Here is a 13,736-nt window from a genome sequence, read left to right as displayed (position 1 = left end):
CACACATTTTTTGGCAGTGCACTTCTGCGGCGACGTTATGGGCGGTTTTCATAGTGAGATGGACTCAGCTCGGATTAGAGGCAACCTTACGCAACCAAGCAAGCTGTTTCAAGTTCCACCTTGCTACTCTCCCTGAGGGTTTATTGATCGTTCGAAGGAGGAATTCTTTTGGTTATCTTCCGAGTCCAAGGAGGCTACTAATCTGCAACTACATGGAGCGGCAGCGGACTGCTGGAGGCTTGGGGTTGTTACAGTCCTCAAAGTAATTTGGAAATGGAGGAATGATCACTATGCTGCTGTTACCTCGCTGGTGACCTCGAAATACAAGGCCATTCTCAGGGCTCGGCTCCAGGACTCGTATTGCACTGTTGAAAACGCATATCGCGCAGCTGGCCGATCGGGGGCTCACATACGGGCGATACATGCTGTCGTTGGAGCACTCAATGGGCATTGGAAACCTACTTTGTTCCACATAGAGGGTGGGTCGGCACAGTTTGTGTTATTTTTTTACGGAGGATCTCGTGGGAATCCCGGCAGTGATCCTGAAGGTCGACAGCGATTCTAACACGGGCAAAGCTGTCTGGCCGGCTAGCATGTCGTACGCGGCACCAACTACTACAAATAACCAAGCGGATTACAGGGGGCTACTGCAAGGACTTCTTCATGCTCAGCGAACTCCAACATTGAGACCACTACACGTCGTGGGAGACAGTCAGCTTATTTTACGACAGCAGCTACACCAGACGGCACCAAAAGCTGCCCATTTGCGCAACTTGTATCAAAGATGCAGAGTGATTGCCGACAAATGTGGTGTTCGATCATGGTCTCATCACCTACGAGCCTTCAACAAAACGGCTGATGCTTTAGCCAATCTCGCAATGGGCACAACCTGCAGCAGGCAGCTCGCCTTTGATATGGGGGCGGAACCGAATGGAGTCTGGACAGCTGCTTTGGACTTCTTTCCAGGAGACCTACAACATTGGACGGCAGGAGCGGCAAATGCTGACTTCACACATACTTCAGCGGCATCGTCCACCCTATAACGGACTGTACCCTATCCGTCAGAGACAAATATCTGGCCAAGACGTATTGTCGGCCAAACACAAAGTATACAAAATTAGGTCAACCTGCAATTTGGGGTGCTCCACCTTATTGACGACTTCTTATGACCTACCTCGTTCCGGGTAATTACCCCGGTATGGATAGATAGAGGACGCTCTTCCGCTTCGTCCGAGCGCTCGGAGGCCTGAAACGACCTCACTGTTCAAAACTTATCGGCCTCCAAAGTCACCCCTTCATCAACCAAGCTCCAAGATGTCGTCCGCCCAACCAGCTGTTTCCGACATTTCCCAGCCAGATTTATACTTGGCTGCTGTATGTGCTGTTGAAGATGGCATGTCGATTCGCAAGGCGGTCAAGCAGTACAAGTTGTCGAGGGAGTCACTGAGATGCAGAGTGCGTGGCTACGTTCCTATCGACTGTCGCCGGGGCCCCCGACGACGTCGGCGAGATTAGCAAGATCCCGTTCGAGTTGGCGTTCTCCGCGAAAAACATTACGCGCGGCTTTCGAGACACTGGGATATTCCCACTATCGCTGGAGATGATTCTGAACAAGATGGTGGGCAACAAGCCAGCGGCTAACACGGTGATGCTGCGCTACCACTCGATGATGATCCCGCACTTCAACGGCGAAGCCGTTGATATGCGCACCCAAGCAGCGTTGAAGCGTCGAAAGCTAGACCTGGATACGTTGAACGTGGTCCACCTGTCGCTCAAGATGCTACTTGCGCCTCAGCCTCAGCAGCGGCCAAAGGGAGGCTTTGTGAACGAGAAGGTGTCGGGCGCGAAGCTGCTCAGCTACACGGAGATGTTGGGAGAACAGCAAGCCAAAGACGAAGCAAAGCGTGCAAAGGAAGCTGCAAAACAGGCATCGAAGCTGGCCCGAGAAGCTGCAAAACTGTCGAGACCAAAAGAATCAAAAGAGAGAGAAGCGATGGCCCGAGAAGACAAGTGCTTGTCCAAGAAGTCGAGGAAGCGCCCTCGCCAGCAGCGCCCAGAGCAGTTGGAGCCGTCCCGCCCAGGTAACATTGGTGTTCTAACACCATACAAACTCGTAGATGTTTTTGATTGACCAGCAATGCGTCGCTATTTTCCATCTGACAATTGAATATACTTGACTTTTGTATGAAGCCCTTAGCTGACCCACTACACCAGTACGGAGGATAGAAGGGTGCTCGCATGCAGACGGCGTAAATAAGCGGAGGCAGGAACTTTGTATTAGAAGTCATTAGGTTCTAAGTGACCAATACAAAAAAAATTATATTACTTTATCGGAACGATATGATATTATCTCAATCACGATAATTAGCGTGATCGTCGCTGAACAGGGTTTCGCATTAAGAGGCAATACTCAATACGGTATTAATACAGCACCCCATGCCTACTGTATTGCTACTGGGTGCACCACTATCTGGCTTATGTATTAGCTGCATTACTACAGTTGTAGTTTGTATTGTGCTGTGCAATGATTTTGGCAATATGAGGCGAGATTTGCTGTATTTATAGCGACCACCTGCTAGATTTACGATAAATCGAGGTGCATAAATGGGTGGAGGCCTAGAATTACGCTAAAAGCGCCACAATTGCACTTTTGAAAGTGCAATTGTGGCTGTGCAGCTGCAATTCTGTGGGTTTTTATCCACAAGCACCTACACACACGGCAATTATGCATAAGAGGGTGGATGTGCTGGGGATCATAGACGGTGGTGTACTGGGCCAATGCATGGCTGCTGACACGCCCTCCCAAGTCGATATATATATGAGGAGGTGGATATATGCATAATTTTAGCAGGTCGTGTATCTTCTTTCACACATATTTAGGAGCAGGCTTTGCCATATTTAGCGTCTAAAATGGTCGGCAAAATAACTGCAAAGCACAATATTATTACGATCGTAATACAGACGGGGCCATGTCTACGAGTACCGTTACGTAGAGTGGCCGCAAATGGAACTCTTCCAAAACTAACACAAACGCTGTCACAAATCGCAATTTGTGTGCCAAATATGTCCTCGTTTGCGTCGTGTTTGCTACAACCGATGATACCGACCAAAACCATCACATTTGAGTGCTAAATACATGGCTACACTCACTTATCGTCAGTAACAAACAATGCGTAAGGTGCACGTACAATCAACTTGGGTGGTAGTAAACACTCAACCTCTACCGCTGGCTCTGCTGTCCACGGCTTGGGCGCGCTGACGCAGAGCTTGAGAGCGCGGGCGTGAACGCTCAGCATGAGTGGTGATTGCTTCATTTGCGCTCGACGCAATTTGTGGAGACGTCAAATTCGTCTCCACAAATTACGACGGATTTGCTACGAGAAATACGCCATGTTTATGACCGTAGCAAATATCGAGTTTGTGTGGGTTTTGGTAGAGCTCCAATGGCATTGAATCCCAACCCTTTAGCATGCAATGGGCTCCTGCTGTCGATCTGGGCTCCCGTGGCATGGATGACCGAGATATCGAACCACCGAAACGCGCTCCATCCTATACTTTCATTCATTATTATTTAAGTTCTCTACGAAATGCACACGACTCTACAGTAGACTACGCAACAGTATAACAGCAGACTACAAAGCAGCACCCATATACTTCCAACTCCGCCGAATTGATTCCGAGATCAATCGTATCCGGTCAGTTTTCAATTCGTACTTACTAGCTGTGAATCGCACTTATGTGGATAATATAGTGTATCCTAGTAAATCTTTGGGAGCTCATTAGACTGCTGCTGTATCTACTACTGTAGTACTGTATTACTACACACCCTGTCTATTTCTGTGCAGCATGCTACTATAATAATGCACACCATTCATCCGTATTACCTGTAGTGGTACAGCTCAAAAGGTGGTTAATGCGAAGCCCTGTCGCTGAAAGGATTACATGTGTCAATTTTGATTGTTGCGTCCTTTTTGACAGTCCACAATGGTCCATGAGGAACAATCTGGCAATTAATGATCAGCAAGGAGGAGACACGACTTGTCCCCACAATGTTAGGCAATCGGGCGCTGCATTACAGGATCTGAGCCGGAGGTGGGCAGCTAGGCAAAGCTTGAGATCCCGCTGTTCCTCCACTGACTCGCCCTACCTATCCGTCAGCTGTTCGCCCTTGTGCTGCTATCTTCGTCTTGGTATTCTTGGCTCTGCTGCTGATCTTTAGGGCTGACTCAAGAAGTCGGTATCCTTTCTCTTCTGTGTACTTCGCAGTGCTCCATTCCATCATCAAGGTGCGTCGGGAACCAATTCGCTACAGATAGATAACTGTTGTGCTGAGCCAGTACTGTAGTAGAATGCTATACCACAACAACCAAATTTGAGCATCTGCCTTTCCCAGTGTTTCACTTGCCATTCTTCAGTGTTCTTTAGTCTTACCTTAATCCCTCCAGCTCGAAACCGCGCCTGTGGGTTCCAGGTCTTGACACTGCCACATGAAATAGAGAAGTCATCATACACCCGCTGCGTGGTCGTCACTTTTAATCGATCGTGACAGAGCGGCCTGGTTCTCGCTACACTCTTCGAGCTGGTTCGAATCTTTCTTACGCTTGTCTTTCCTGCTTCAAATAACATTTATTAGTATGTAGTTGTGAGATCAAGCTGATCAACAAAGAGCATCAACTTGCCAGGTATGCGCGGGGTTCGTACCAATTCGGTCTGCATCTTGATAAGCGCCAACTTTATATCTGGTAGAGAACTTGGGCGTCGAGCCTGGACCATGGATCAACCCTCTCAATTTTGGGCCTCAAAGCAGAACCGACACACCTCACCTAACAGGGTCGGATCCGTGTGGACGTCTTCCTCCAACGTTACTGTCGCGATACTCGGTGAGCCACTGTTACTTCGCAACCAGAGTGAAAATGACATCCCGCCATGAATGCGAAGAGGTTCATGCTCGGCGACCGCACGTCATCTGACAAGGTAGGCGTCTCTAGCGCTTGGATGGGGAGACGCGTAGCCGTCCAGAAGCAGAAAGTTCACTGCGTCATTTGCGCATGAGACTTCCGATTGAAGCGACCATCTTGCCGCGGGGGCATGCAGCAACTCCACACAAGTTGTGATGGGTGCCTCCACAATCAGTGAATTGTCCGGCCTGGTTGGCCCGAGCTTTCCCATTCTTAGCATTATGACCGAGTCCGAGCACCGTGATAGAATACGTGCTGTTAGAGCGGTGCTGAATATGGTGCGTTGATATCGCTTTACTGAGTGCTGCTGCGCTCATTCTCTGCGGTTGTGCTCGGAAACCTGAGTTGAGCCATGTGCATCACGAATCGGCGGCGGCGGTGGCGGAAACACACCCCGTGTGTGGTCAACTTGGTGTTGACCCTGATCTCGTGTCTCCCCACGACCAAGTCCCGGTCGTGGAGTAGTTCCAGAGCGCTGCGTTCGGCGCTCTGAAGTATTCGCAGTTTGCGGCGGCCCCCCAGGCCGCCTCGATCGTTCCGACCGAGCTAGACCATTAGCAAACAAAGATGCAAGCAAACGATGAAAGGAATACAAAACGTACGTTAGCTAGCGACAGATACAATTCACTGTCAGATCCATTGGTCATGCAACCTTTCTCTCTCTCTCCAGAGTCCGCCGACTGCGCTGCTTTATGGCCACTCGACTGGGACGCTCTCAGTGCACGGAAGCAGCGCAGCCTTATGTTCCTTCCCAGAGTTTCTTCCTGCATCGATTAAATCCCCTGCTGTTACATCAAGACCAAGCGAGGTACTCGGCAGCTGAATAGTTCTGTCTGCTATAAATCCACTGAACAAGCGAGAGAAAAAAACAAGGAAAGAACAGGGCTTCGCATTAACCACCTTTTGAGCTGTACCACTACAGGTAATACGGATGAATGGTGTGCATTATTATAGTAGCATGCTGCACAGAAATAGACAGGGTGTGTAGTAATACAGTACTACAGTAGTAGATACAGCAGCAGTCTAATGAGCTCCCAAAGATTTACTAGGATACACTATATTATCCACATAAGTGCGATTCACAGCTAGTAAGTACGAATTGAAAACTGACCGGATACGATTGATCTCGGTATCAATTCGGCGGAGTTGGAAGTATATGGGTGCTGCTTTGTAGTCTGCTGTTATACTGTTGCGTAGTCTACTGTAGAGTCGTGTGCATTTCGTAGAGAACTTAAATAATAATGAATGAAAGTATAGGATGGAGCGCGTTTCGGTGGTTCGATATCTCGGTCATCCATGCCACGGGAGCCCAGATCGACAGCAGGAGCCCATTGCATGCTAAAGGGTTGGGATTCAATGTCATTGGAGCTCTACCAAAACCCACACAAACTCGATATTTGCTACGGTCATAAACATGGCGTATTTCTCGTAGCAAATCCGTCGTAATTTGTGGAGACGAATTTGACGTCTCCACAAATTGCGTCGAGCGCAAATGAAGCAATCACCACTCATGCTGAGCGTTCACGCCCGCGCTCTCAAGCTCTGCGTCAGCGCGCCCAAGCCGTGGACAGCAGAGCCAGCGGTAGAGGTTGAGTGTTTACTACCACCCAAGTTGATTGTACGTGCACCTTACGCATTGTTTGTTACTGACGATAAGTGAGTGTAGCCATGTATTTAGCACTCAAATGTGATGGTTTTGGTCGGTATCATCGGTTGTAGCAAACACGACGCAAACGAGGACATATTTGGCACACAAATTGCGATTTGTGACAGCGTTTGTGTTAGTTTTGGAAGAGTTCCATTTGCGGCCACTCTACGTAACGGTACTCGTAGACATGGCCCCGTCTGTATTACGATCGTAATAATATTGTGCTTTGCAGTTATTTTGCCGACCATTTTAGACGCTAAATATGGCAAAGCCTGCTCCTAAATATGTGTGAAAGAAGATACACGACCTGCTAAAATTATGCATATATCCACCTCCTCATATATATATCGACTTGGGAGGGCGTGTCAGCAGCCATGCATTGGCCCAGTACACCACCGTCTATGATCCCCAGCACATCCACCCTCTTATGCATAATTGCCGTGTGTGTAGGTGCTTGTGGATAAAAACCCACAGAATTGCAGCTGCACAGCCACAATTGCACTTTCAAAAGTGCAATTGTGGCGCTTTTAGCGTAATTCTAGGCCTCCACCCATTTATGCACCTCGATTTATCGTAAATCTAGCAGGTGGTCGCTATAAATACAGCAAATCTCGCCTCATATTGCCAAAATCATTGCACAGCACAATACAAACTACAACTGTAGTAATGCAGCTAATACATAAGCCAGATAGTGGTGCACCCAGTAGCAATACAGTAGGCATGGGGTGCTGTATTAATACCGTATTGAGTATTGCCTCTTAATGCGAAACCCTGGGAAAGAAGCGAACCCGCTTCGAGACTGTGGCAAACTGAGTTCAGGTCGGTCGAAGCTTGGCTCTACTGCACCCACGAGCATTATTGCGTGTCCAGCCTGCCGGTAAAGAGGTCCAACACCTGCCAGGAAGGCCACGCGCTGGCAGCCAGCTGAAAGAATTCGGGCTTTTGGTCCAAAACCGTTTGTCCCTATAAAGCGGCTGCACATGCTGTGTCCAGTATATTACCGGACATCACGCTTAAAATATACCGCAAGATATTATGTTATATGCCACATCCAAATCTCGAAACAAAAATTGGCCCGCGCCTCTGAAACCTCCTTACAAGAGACTTTACGGGCGCCAACAAGTTCAGCAGGTTTTTAGCCCGAGGCGAGTGGGATGACCGGGCAGTTTTATTCGGCCTGCGTCCCTCGAGCCGAGTCACGAGATCTCTTCTCCCTTAGTCGCTCACTGTTAGCAGAGACCTGTTCAGTTCCCCCTCCTCCAAGACAAGACAGGTTCCAGCCAGACCCACAAGAACAAAAACAACCCGCCCATGGTCCGCGTGGTCTCGTGTCGCTTCGTGCGCATGAGCTGCAGCGAGACCGACCACCCGCTCTTCCGACGCTACTATGCGAGGTACGTCCGCTCTGAGTCGTCTTTGTTCTAGGGACGAGGGGCGCGATTTCTGACGCAAAAGGCCGCTGTATCTGTGTGTGAACCTCCTCCCAAACCAAAGGAGCAACAGAGAGCGCGGCGTAAAAGTACGTTGTTTGCTGTAGCCTAGCTTTTAGTCGCTCTCTCTCTACTAATGCCCACCCAAGACTAAGAAGGAATCATGTGTGTCCGACGGACTTTAGCTCCTGCGCTGCTTCCCACACTGCTGTCCGGAGCACGTCCAGCGCTGCTACTGCGGCACCTCCATCCACGTGCTGGTCACGTTCACGACCTGCCATTCGACGAGGACTCATAGTCTGCGCGCGCTTCGAGCCGTCCCGGGTCGTCCCCCTCTGGCCGTCGAATCTTGCTGACGCGCCGACGCAGGACGACACGAATGAGAGGAAGCTGCGTCCAGGTGAGGTCGTGTCGCTGCCTGAGAGCCTCCTCCCTTCGGGGAACCGTAAGACCAAGCAGACGATATGGATCAGGGCAGACCGAGAGGGGGAAGCCAAGCAAAACAGAGTGTTTTACAACTGCAGCAGGTATAGGATAGAGGGGGACTCAGCGTTAAGATTATTGTGCTTGGTTTTGTGCTTTTGTCATGTTACGTCATCGCGTGTAGAACGCAACGCTGTACGTGCTGAATAACCACCGGTTCCCCAAGTGGTTCTACAGCTACGATAGCAGCGTGACCAGGACCCAGCGTGAAATGACCCACCACTTGGTCGTCTACGTTTGCCAAGCCACAGGAACTCGGTCCCAGTATGGAGAAGTCGACGCCATCGTGCTCGCGCGTCATGAGTCACCTGGCTTCTCCCTCATTTCCTATCGGCGGTCTGGCAACAACGCCAGCGACGCCGGCTGCGACCTCCCGGCGATAGAAGTAGCATCTGGAAGCAACTTTGATGCCGTCGACGTTGATACCGACGCTCCTCATGTGGTCTCTTCATCCTCGAACGACATGGAAATGGATTCGCGGTCTCTCGAACTGATGCGGCAGCAGTCCGACCTGTACGAGAACAAGCGGGAGCACAGTACACAGCAGACGCAGTACCAGCTTCTGCCCAAGCAGGAGGAAATGCACCAACGCGCTTTAAATGGAGCCTTCCTCCAGTCTTATCGGCATCTTGGGGAGGCTGCTGTCAATCCGATACGACAATTGCAACCTGCGCGTGGAGCTAATCAAGGTGGAGAGCAATATTTGTGGCAGCTGGGGGCAAGCGCACGCAGCTGCGGGTTTCGAGACAAAGGCCAGCACCTTCTTGTACTGTGGCTGTTCATTCGGAGCTTGTCGTTGCGTGATCTCGGGCTCAATGCCGATGCCATGGACAAAGGCATCCGGGCGTTTTGGCTGCGCGCAGCAGCTGCACTGAGAGATCCAACGCCAAGTTCCAGTAAAGAACTCGAGGATGTGGTGAGCTTGTTTCTGAAGGAAATGTTCAAGGGCAGAGCACCAGCAAACACAGCAGCGGATGGTACTAACAACGTTACGGTACCTTTGAGTCGAGAGAGCTCCGTTATTCACGTGGTCGCGCATCTATTCTTGCACGCGCTCACGTCGTGTACTATCCAGCGCCTGCTGCTTTCTGCGTGCACGATGCAGAGCAACGCGACCAGTAAGCCGCAGCTTCAAGAGCGATTTGTGTTGTTACTGTCGGATCTGTACGACGCGCTGGACGGCGTGTTGGGAGAGGTGGCAGCGGATATGGTCCGAGGAAATCAAGCGTTATCGATGCCCGCGCTGGTGGATGACGTGCTGTCGCTTGTGTAGCCAGTCGCAGTTCGCTGCGCTGCGAGTGGAGATCTCGTCGTTGCTTCTGAGTCAGGAAGTCGCGGGCTCCCTGTCCGAGGCGATAAACTCAGCGTTCCAGACGTTTGTCGCCCTGGCGCGCGAGGCGATGATCGTGCCGATAAACATGCAGCAGCAAGCAAAAAACTACGCTCAGCAGCAAAAACCTTTCGCGGCACGACCAGGATACAACGACCCGGAATGGAACCAGCGGTGGTTGCTGGAGCCTGGCTCGCTGCAAATGGCTCGCGTGGAGTCGGCGACGGATACGGCAACAGGCTCGCTGGGTCTGGCCGACTTCGCGCAAATTATTTATGAATTCGGCGGCATTGACGTCAGCATTGCAGAGGACATGGCGAGTGCGTCGTTGCAATCGGCGTACTCACTTTCAAGCGGGGCAACAGCAACTCCGATGACGTTGGTATTGGACGGTAAACTGCGCGTGTTTCGCGCACTGCCCAGCGGCATGTCGTCCATGGTCTCGGCGGCCGGTGGGTGGTCTCTCGGTGACTACATGGCAACAATCTCGGACGATGCGCATATACTTAGCGTGGATTTCTTTCTCTTCGCCGACGTCAAGGCGATTGGTGCACGACAAACGGACCGTCAAGTATCGAGGAATGCGAGCCAAGCTGTGGTAGAGTTGCGCCGAGTTGGTCTAACGATCAAGCTGGAGGAAGACGGCAGCATTGGAGAGGCCGGGGATTTATTCGCGTTCGTGCACGGAACCGCGTACAGCTCAAGCTACACGCACCAAAACACGTCAGTCACGCAGCGACTGCAAGCGCTAAAACTATCGGAGACTTCGACTGTGGATCGAGCAACAGTCTGGAGAGAGGCCAAGTGGGCCCCAATGTGGAAGCTGCAGGCAGGTTTTATCGCGTTGCCTCGGGTTGGGTTCGTTTAGTGAAGTCCTGATACCGTAAGTAAGTGAATCTCGTCAAAGATGTGGACCGTCGACACGCTGCGGACGAATAACGTACAACATGCTTCTCATTTGATGAGGTTATCCAAGCAGCTGTGGCCATCACTAAAAGGTCCATCCTTCAGCCTTTCCTTCGTGGTCCATTTCATCTGCAAAGGGGATTTGTGTCAAGCGGGTGGACATACCTTTCACTTCTTCGCTTTACACAACGCGGCTGCATAACTAGGACGTAGCGTATCACGTGAATCCAAAGCAATAGTACAAAGCCTTTGAATCGAACACACGCAGCTCGCTTGTAAATACACTCAGATCGCGACGTAGCCCGCCTGAACTTCGACTGTAGGTGTCCACTTTAACACGTTCCAGACCACACTTCGGTCGGCACTGGACATCCTGCACAGCTCCACTCCAGAGCTTGGACGAGTGTACGTCGAACCACAGACTGTTCCATGTAAAACAACGAAGACATCTTTAGGGTAACCTCCATCCATGGGCTCGTCCGCTCCTAGATCCTGCTCCAAGACGAGAGACAAGCTGATCCGGCGGACCATCGTCCCTGGGCTCTTTGTTGGGCTTGTCCACATGGACTCAGGCGTGTTATTAGAGGGGGTGTTCGATCCCTTGGTCTCCTCTTTGAAGGCGAAGAAGCGGAGGTTCAAGTACCGGCCGTCGTCTGAAGGCATGGTCAGGTAGTCACCGATCGACCATCCTCCAGCCGTAGCAATCACCGTCGAGATGCCGCTGGGAAGTACACGAAACCCATGCAAGCGTCCGTCAAGCGCTAGCTCCATGGGTGCCATCGCCATGGCACCGTCAAACGAGAGGGCCGTTCGCAGCGACATTTTGCCCCTCTCTACAGTTATGTCAATGCAACCAAACTCGCGGATGAGCTGCGCGAGTGCAACCAGGTCTAAAGTTTCACGTGCGTCGCGTTTCGTCTCGTTCTCAAGGGAGTTACAGCGCACTGACCCCGGGTCCAGAAGCCACCGACTGTTCCACAGACTCTGCGTGGGGCTCCCATTGCCCATGCCGCCCCAACGCTCAGGTCGAGGATCTTGTTGTTGCCGCAGAACCAGCATCGTCTCTTTAGCTTGGGCTGCGAATACGTGGAAGGCGTGGTTCAAGGCGTCGGACAGGGCGTTCGGCGGCTGTCGGTCCAGCAGCAACGCTGAAACTTCGTCTCGGAGTACGCTGAAGTGCGTCCGTCCATAGATGAGAGACAATACGTTATCCACGAGCGCCGGCACGGGGTTCGATTGTCCTCCGGCCACATTTAAACCAGCACTTGCAGTCACCTCACGCAGGACGACACCGAGAATATCATACAAATCCAGAACGAGCGACACGAACCGCTCCTGGAGCCACTGCTTGTTCGACGCGCCGTCCCCCACTTGGCACGCTTCTCGAAAAAGGCGTTGCACGGTACGAGACGACAGCGCGCGCAGGAAGAGGTGAACCATGGCTCGAACGGTGGCTTGGTCACGAGTCAATTGGGTACTTGCGTCGGGCTGTTGGGTTGTTCTACCGTCAAATAAATTGCCGAGGAATGAGGCCACAACTCTCTCCAAATCGGCACTAAAGCTGAGCGATGGGGCGCGCAGAGCCGCCGCCGCACGGAGCCAATGTGCGTGAATGTGGCTCTCGGCCGTGTCGGCGCTGAGCTCGAGATCACTTAACGACACGCGCTGGATGAAGCGCCACAGAATAAGCAGGTGCTGGGCCTTTTCACGGAATGCAGGCTCACGAAGACCCGTCTCCTTCTGCCACAAGTATTCATCGTTCACAGAGTCAATAGCGATGCGGCGCTGCACAGCGCTGAAGCCATTTGCGCCCAGATAGACGCCGTCACGAACCCGATCCCTCGAATCCGCCAGAGCTTGGGGCGTGAGCTTTGGACGGCGTAAGCGCTCGGGCGGCTCCAGTCGCCACTGTTGGCGTTGTAGTTGCCTTATCATTTGTTGTTGTTGCTGCTGCTCGTTGTATCGATGCTCCGGGACAGTAAACGCCCGGGCGTTGTCGACACAAAGGCTTTCACGCGACAGTTCAGGCGCCTGTCGATCATATGGGCCCATTTCCATGTCGTCTGACCTTGAAGGCGGTGCGTCAACTTCAACTGTGGCGAATTTACTGTCCGGGGCAGTCTCCACTGCCGGTAGATCGCAGCCCGCGACGCTCGAGTTGTTGCCCGACCGACGATACGAGATGAGTGTGAACCCTGGCGACTCGTGGCGCGCCAGAACGGCAGCTTCAACCTCACCGTGCTGCGACCGCGCGCCTGTGAGCTGGAAGACGTAGACGACCAGGTGGTGGGTCATCTCCCGCTGCGTCCTGGTGACGCTGCTGTCGTAGCTGTAGAGCCACTTGGGGAACCGATGGTTGTTCAGCACGAACAGTGTGGCGTTCTACCCAGCACGTAACCAATACACACATTAGATACAATACTGTTCCGAATTGGGGGGATCCAAGTACTGCACCTTGGTCGTCTGCTTGGATTCTCCCTCTCTGTCCGCTCGGATCCAGTGCGTCTGTTTGGCCTGGCGTCCGCTGGCCAGGAGACTCGCAGGTAGAGCGACCATCTCTCCGGGCTGCAGCTTGCGCTCGTGGTCCTGATTGTTGTCGTTGTTGTCCTCCTGGCGATCGTACCCGGGGGTGTCCGCTATATTCGAGGGCCAGAGCGGGACGACGCGTGACGGCTCAAAGCGCGCGCAGACCAGCAGGCTGCCGTGACTCGCAGGCGGCAGCTCCGAGGCGAACGTGACCATCACGTGGACGGAGGAGCCGCAGTAGCACCGCTGGACGTGCTCCGGACAGCAGTGCGGGAAACATCTCAAGAGCTGCGACACAGGTAGAGTAGAGCAGAGCAGAGTAGAACAACGTCACGCCTTTGGGTCGTTGTTAATCAGGGCACAACAGCTCACGTCAACGCACCTTGACGCCGCGTTCACGGTTGCTCCTGCAATGGAAGACACGGGTCAGTACATACACTTTACTCGACCCAGTG

General features: G+C 52.2%; 4 protein-coding genes across 4 annotated transcripts; 3 read left to right on the top strand and 1 right to left on the bottom strand.

Moving 5' to 3' along the window:
* Positions 1-692: 692 nt before the first annotated feature.
* Positions 693-905, top strand: PHYSODRAFT_452372 (hypothetical protein; the record flags this gene model as incomplete). The annotated part of the gene is made up of 1 exon (XM_009520367.1): positions 693-905. A coding segment is annotated over one exon (213 nt), but the record flags the coding sequence as incomplete, so codon positions are not given.
* Positions 906-1,669: 764 nt separating this feature from the next.
* On the top strand, positions 1,670-1,903 carry PHYSODRAFT_384978 (hypothetical protein; the record flags this gene model as incomplete). Its single annotated transcript, XM_009520366.1, has 1 exon — positions 1,670-1,903. A coding segment is annotated over one exon (234 nt), but the record flags the coding sequence as incomplete, so codon positions are not given.
* A 7,079-nt stretch (positions 1,904-8,982) lies between these two features.
* Positions 8,983-10,717, top strand: PHYSODRAFT_295802 (hypothetical protein; the record flags this gene model as incomplete). The annotated part of the gene is made up of 2 exons (XM_009520365.1): positions 8,983-9,765; positions 9,797-10,717. The coding sequence occupies 2 exons, from the start codon at positions 8,983-8,985 to the stop codon at positions 10,715-10,717; spliced, it is 1,704 nt and encodes a 567-aa protein (XP_009518660.1).
* Positions 10,718-11,040: 323 nt separating this feature from the next.
* Positions 11,041-12,813, bottom strand: PHYSODRAFT_295801 (hypothetical protein; the record flags this gene model as incomplete). Its single annotated transcript, XM_009520364.1, has 1 exon — positions 11,041-12,813. The coding sequence occupies one exon, from the start codon at positions 12,811-12,813 to the stop codon at positions 11,041-11,043; it is 1,773 nt and encodes a 590-aa protein (XP_009518659.1).
* Positions 12,814-13,736: the final 923 nt, after the last annotated feature.

The sequence above is a fragment of the Phytophthora sojae genome, assembly GCF_000149755.1.
Source record: "Phytophthora sojae unplaced genomic scaffold PHYSOscaffold_2, whole genome shotgun sequence".
NCBI lineage: Eukaryota > Oomycota > Peronosporomycetes > Peronosporales > Peronosporaceae > Phytophthora > Phytophthora sojae.
Note: the sequence above shows the minus strand (reverse complement) of the source record. Positions and strands in the feature narration are given on the sequence as shown.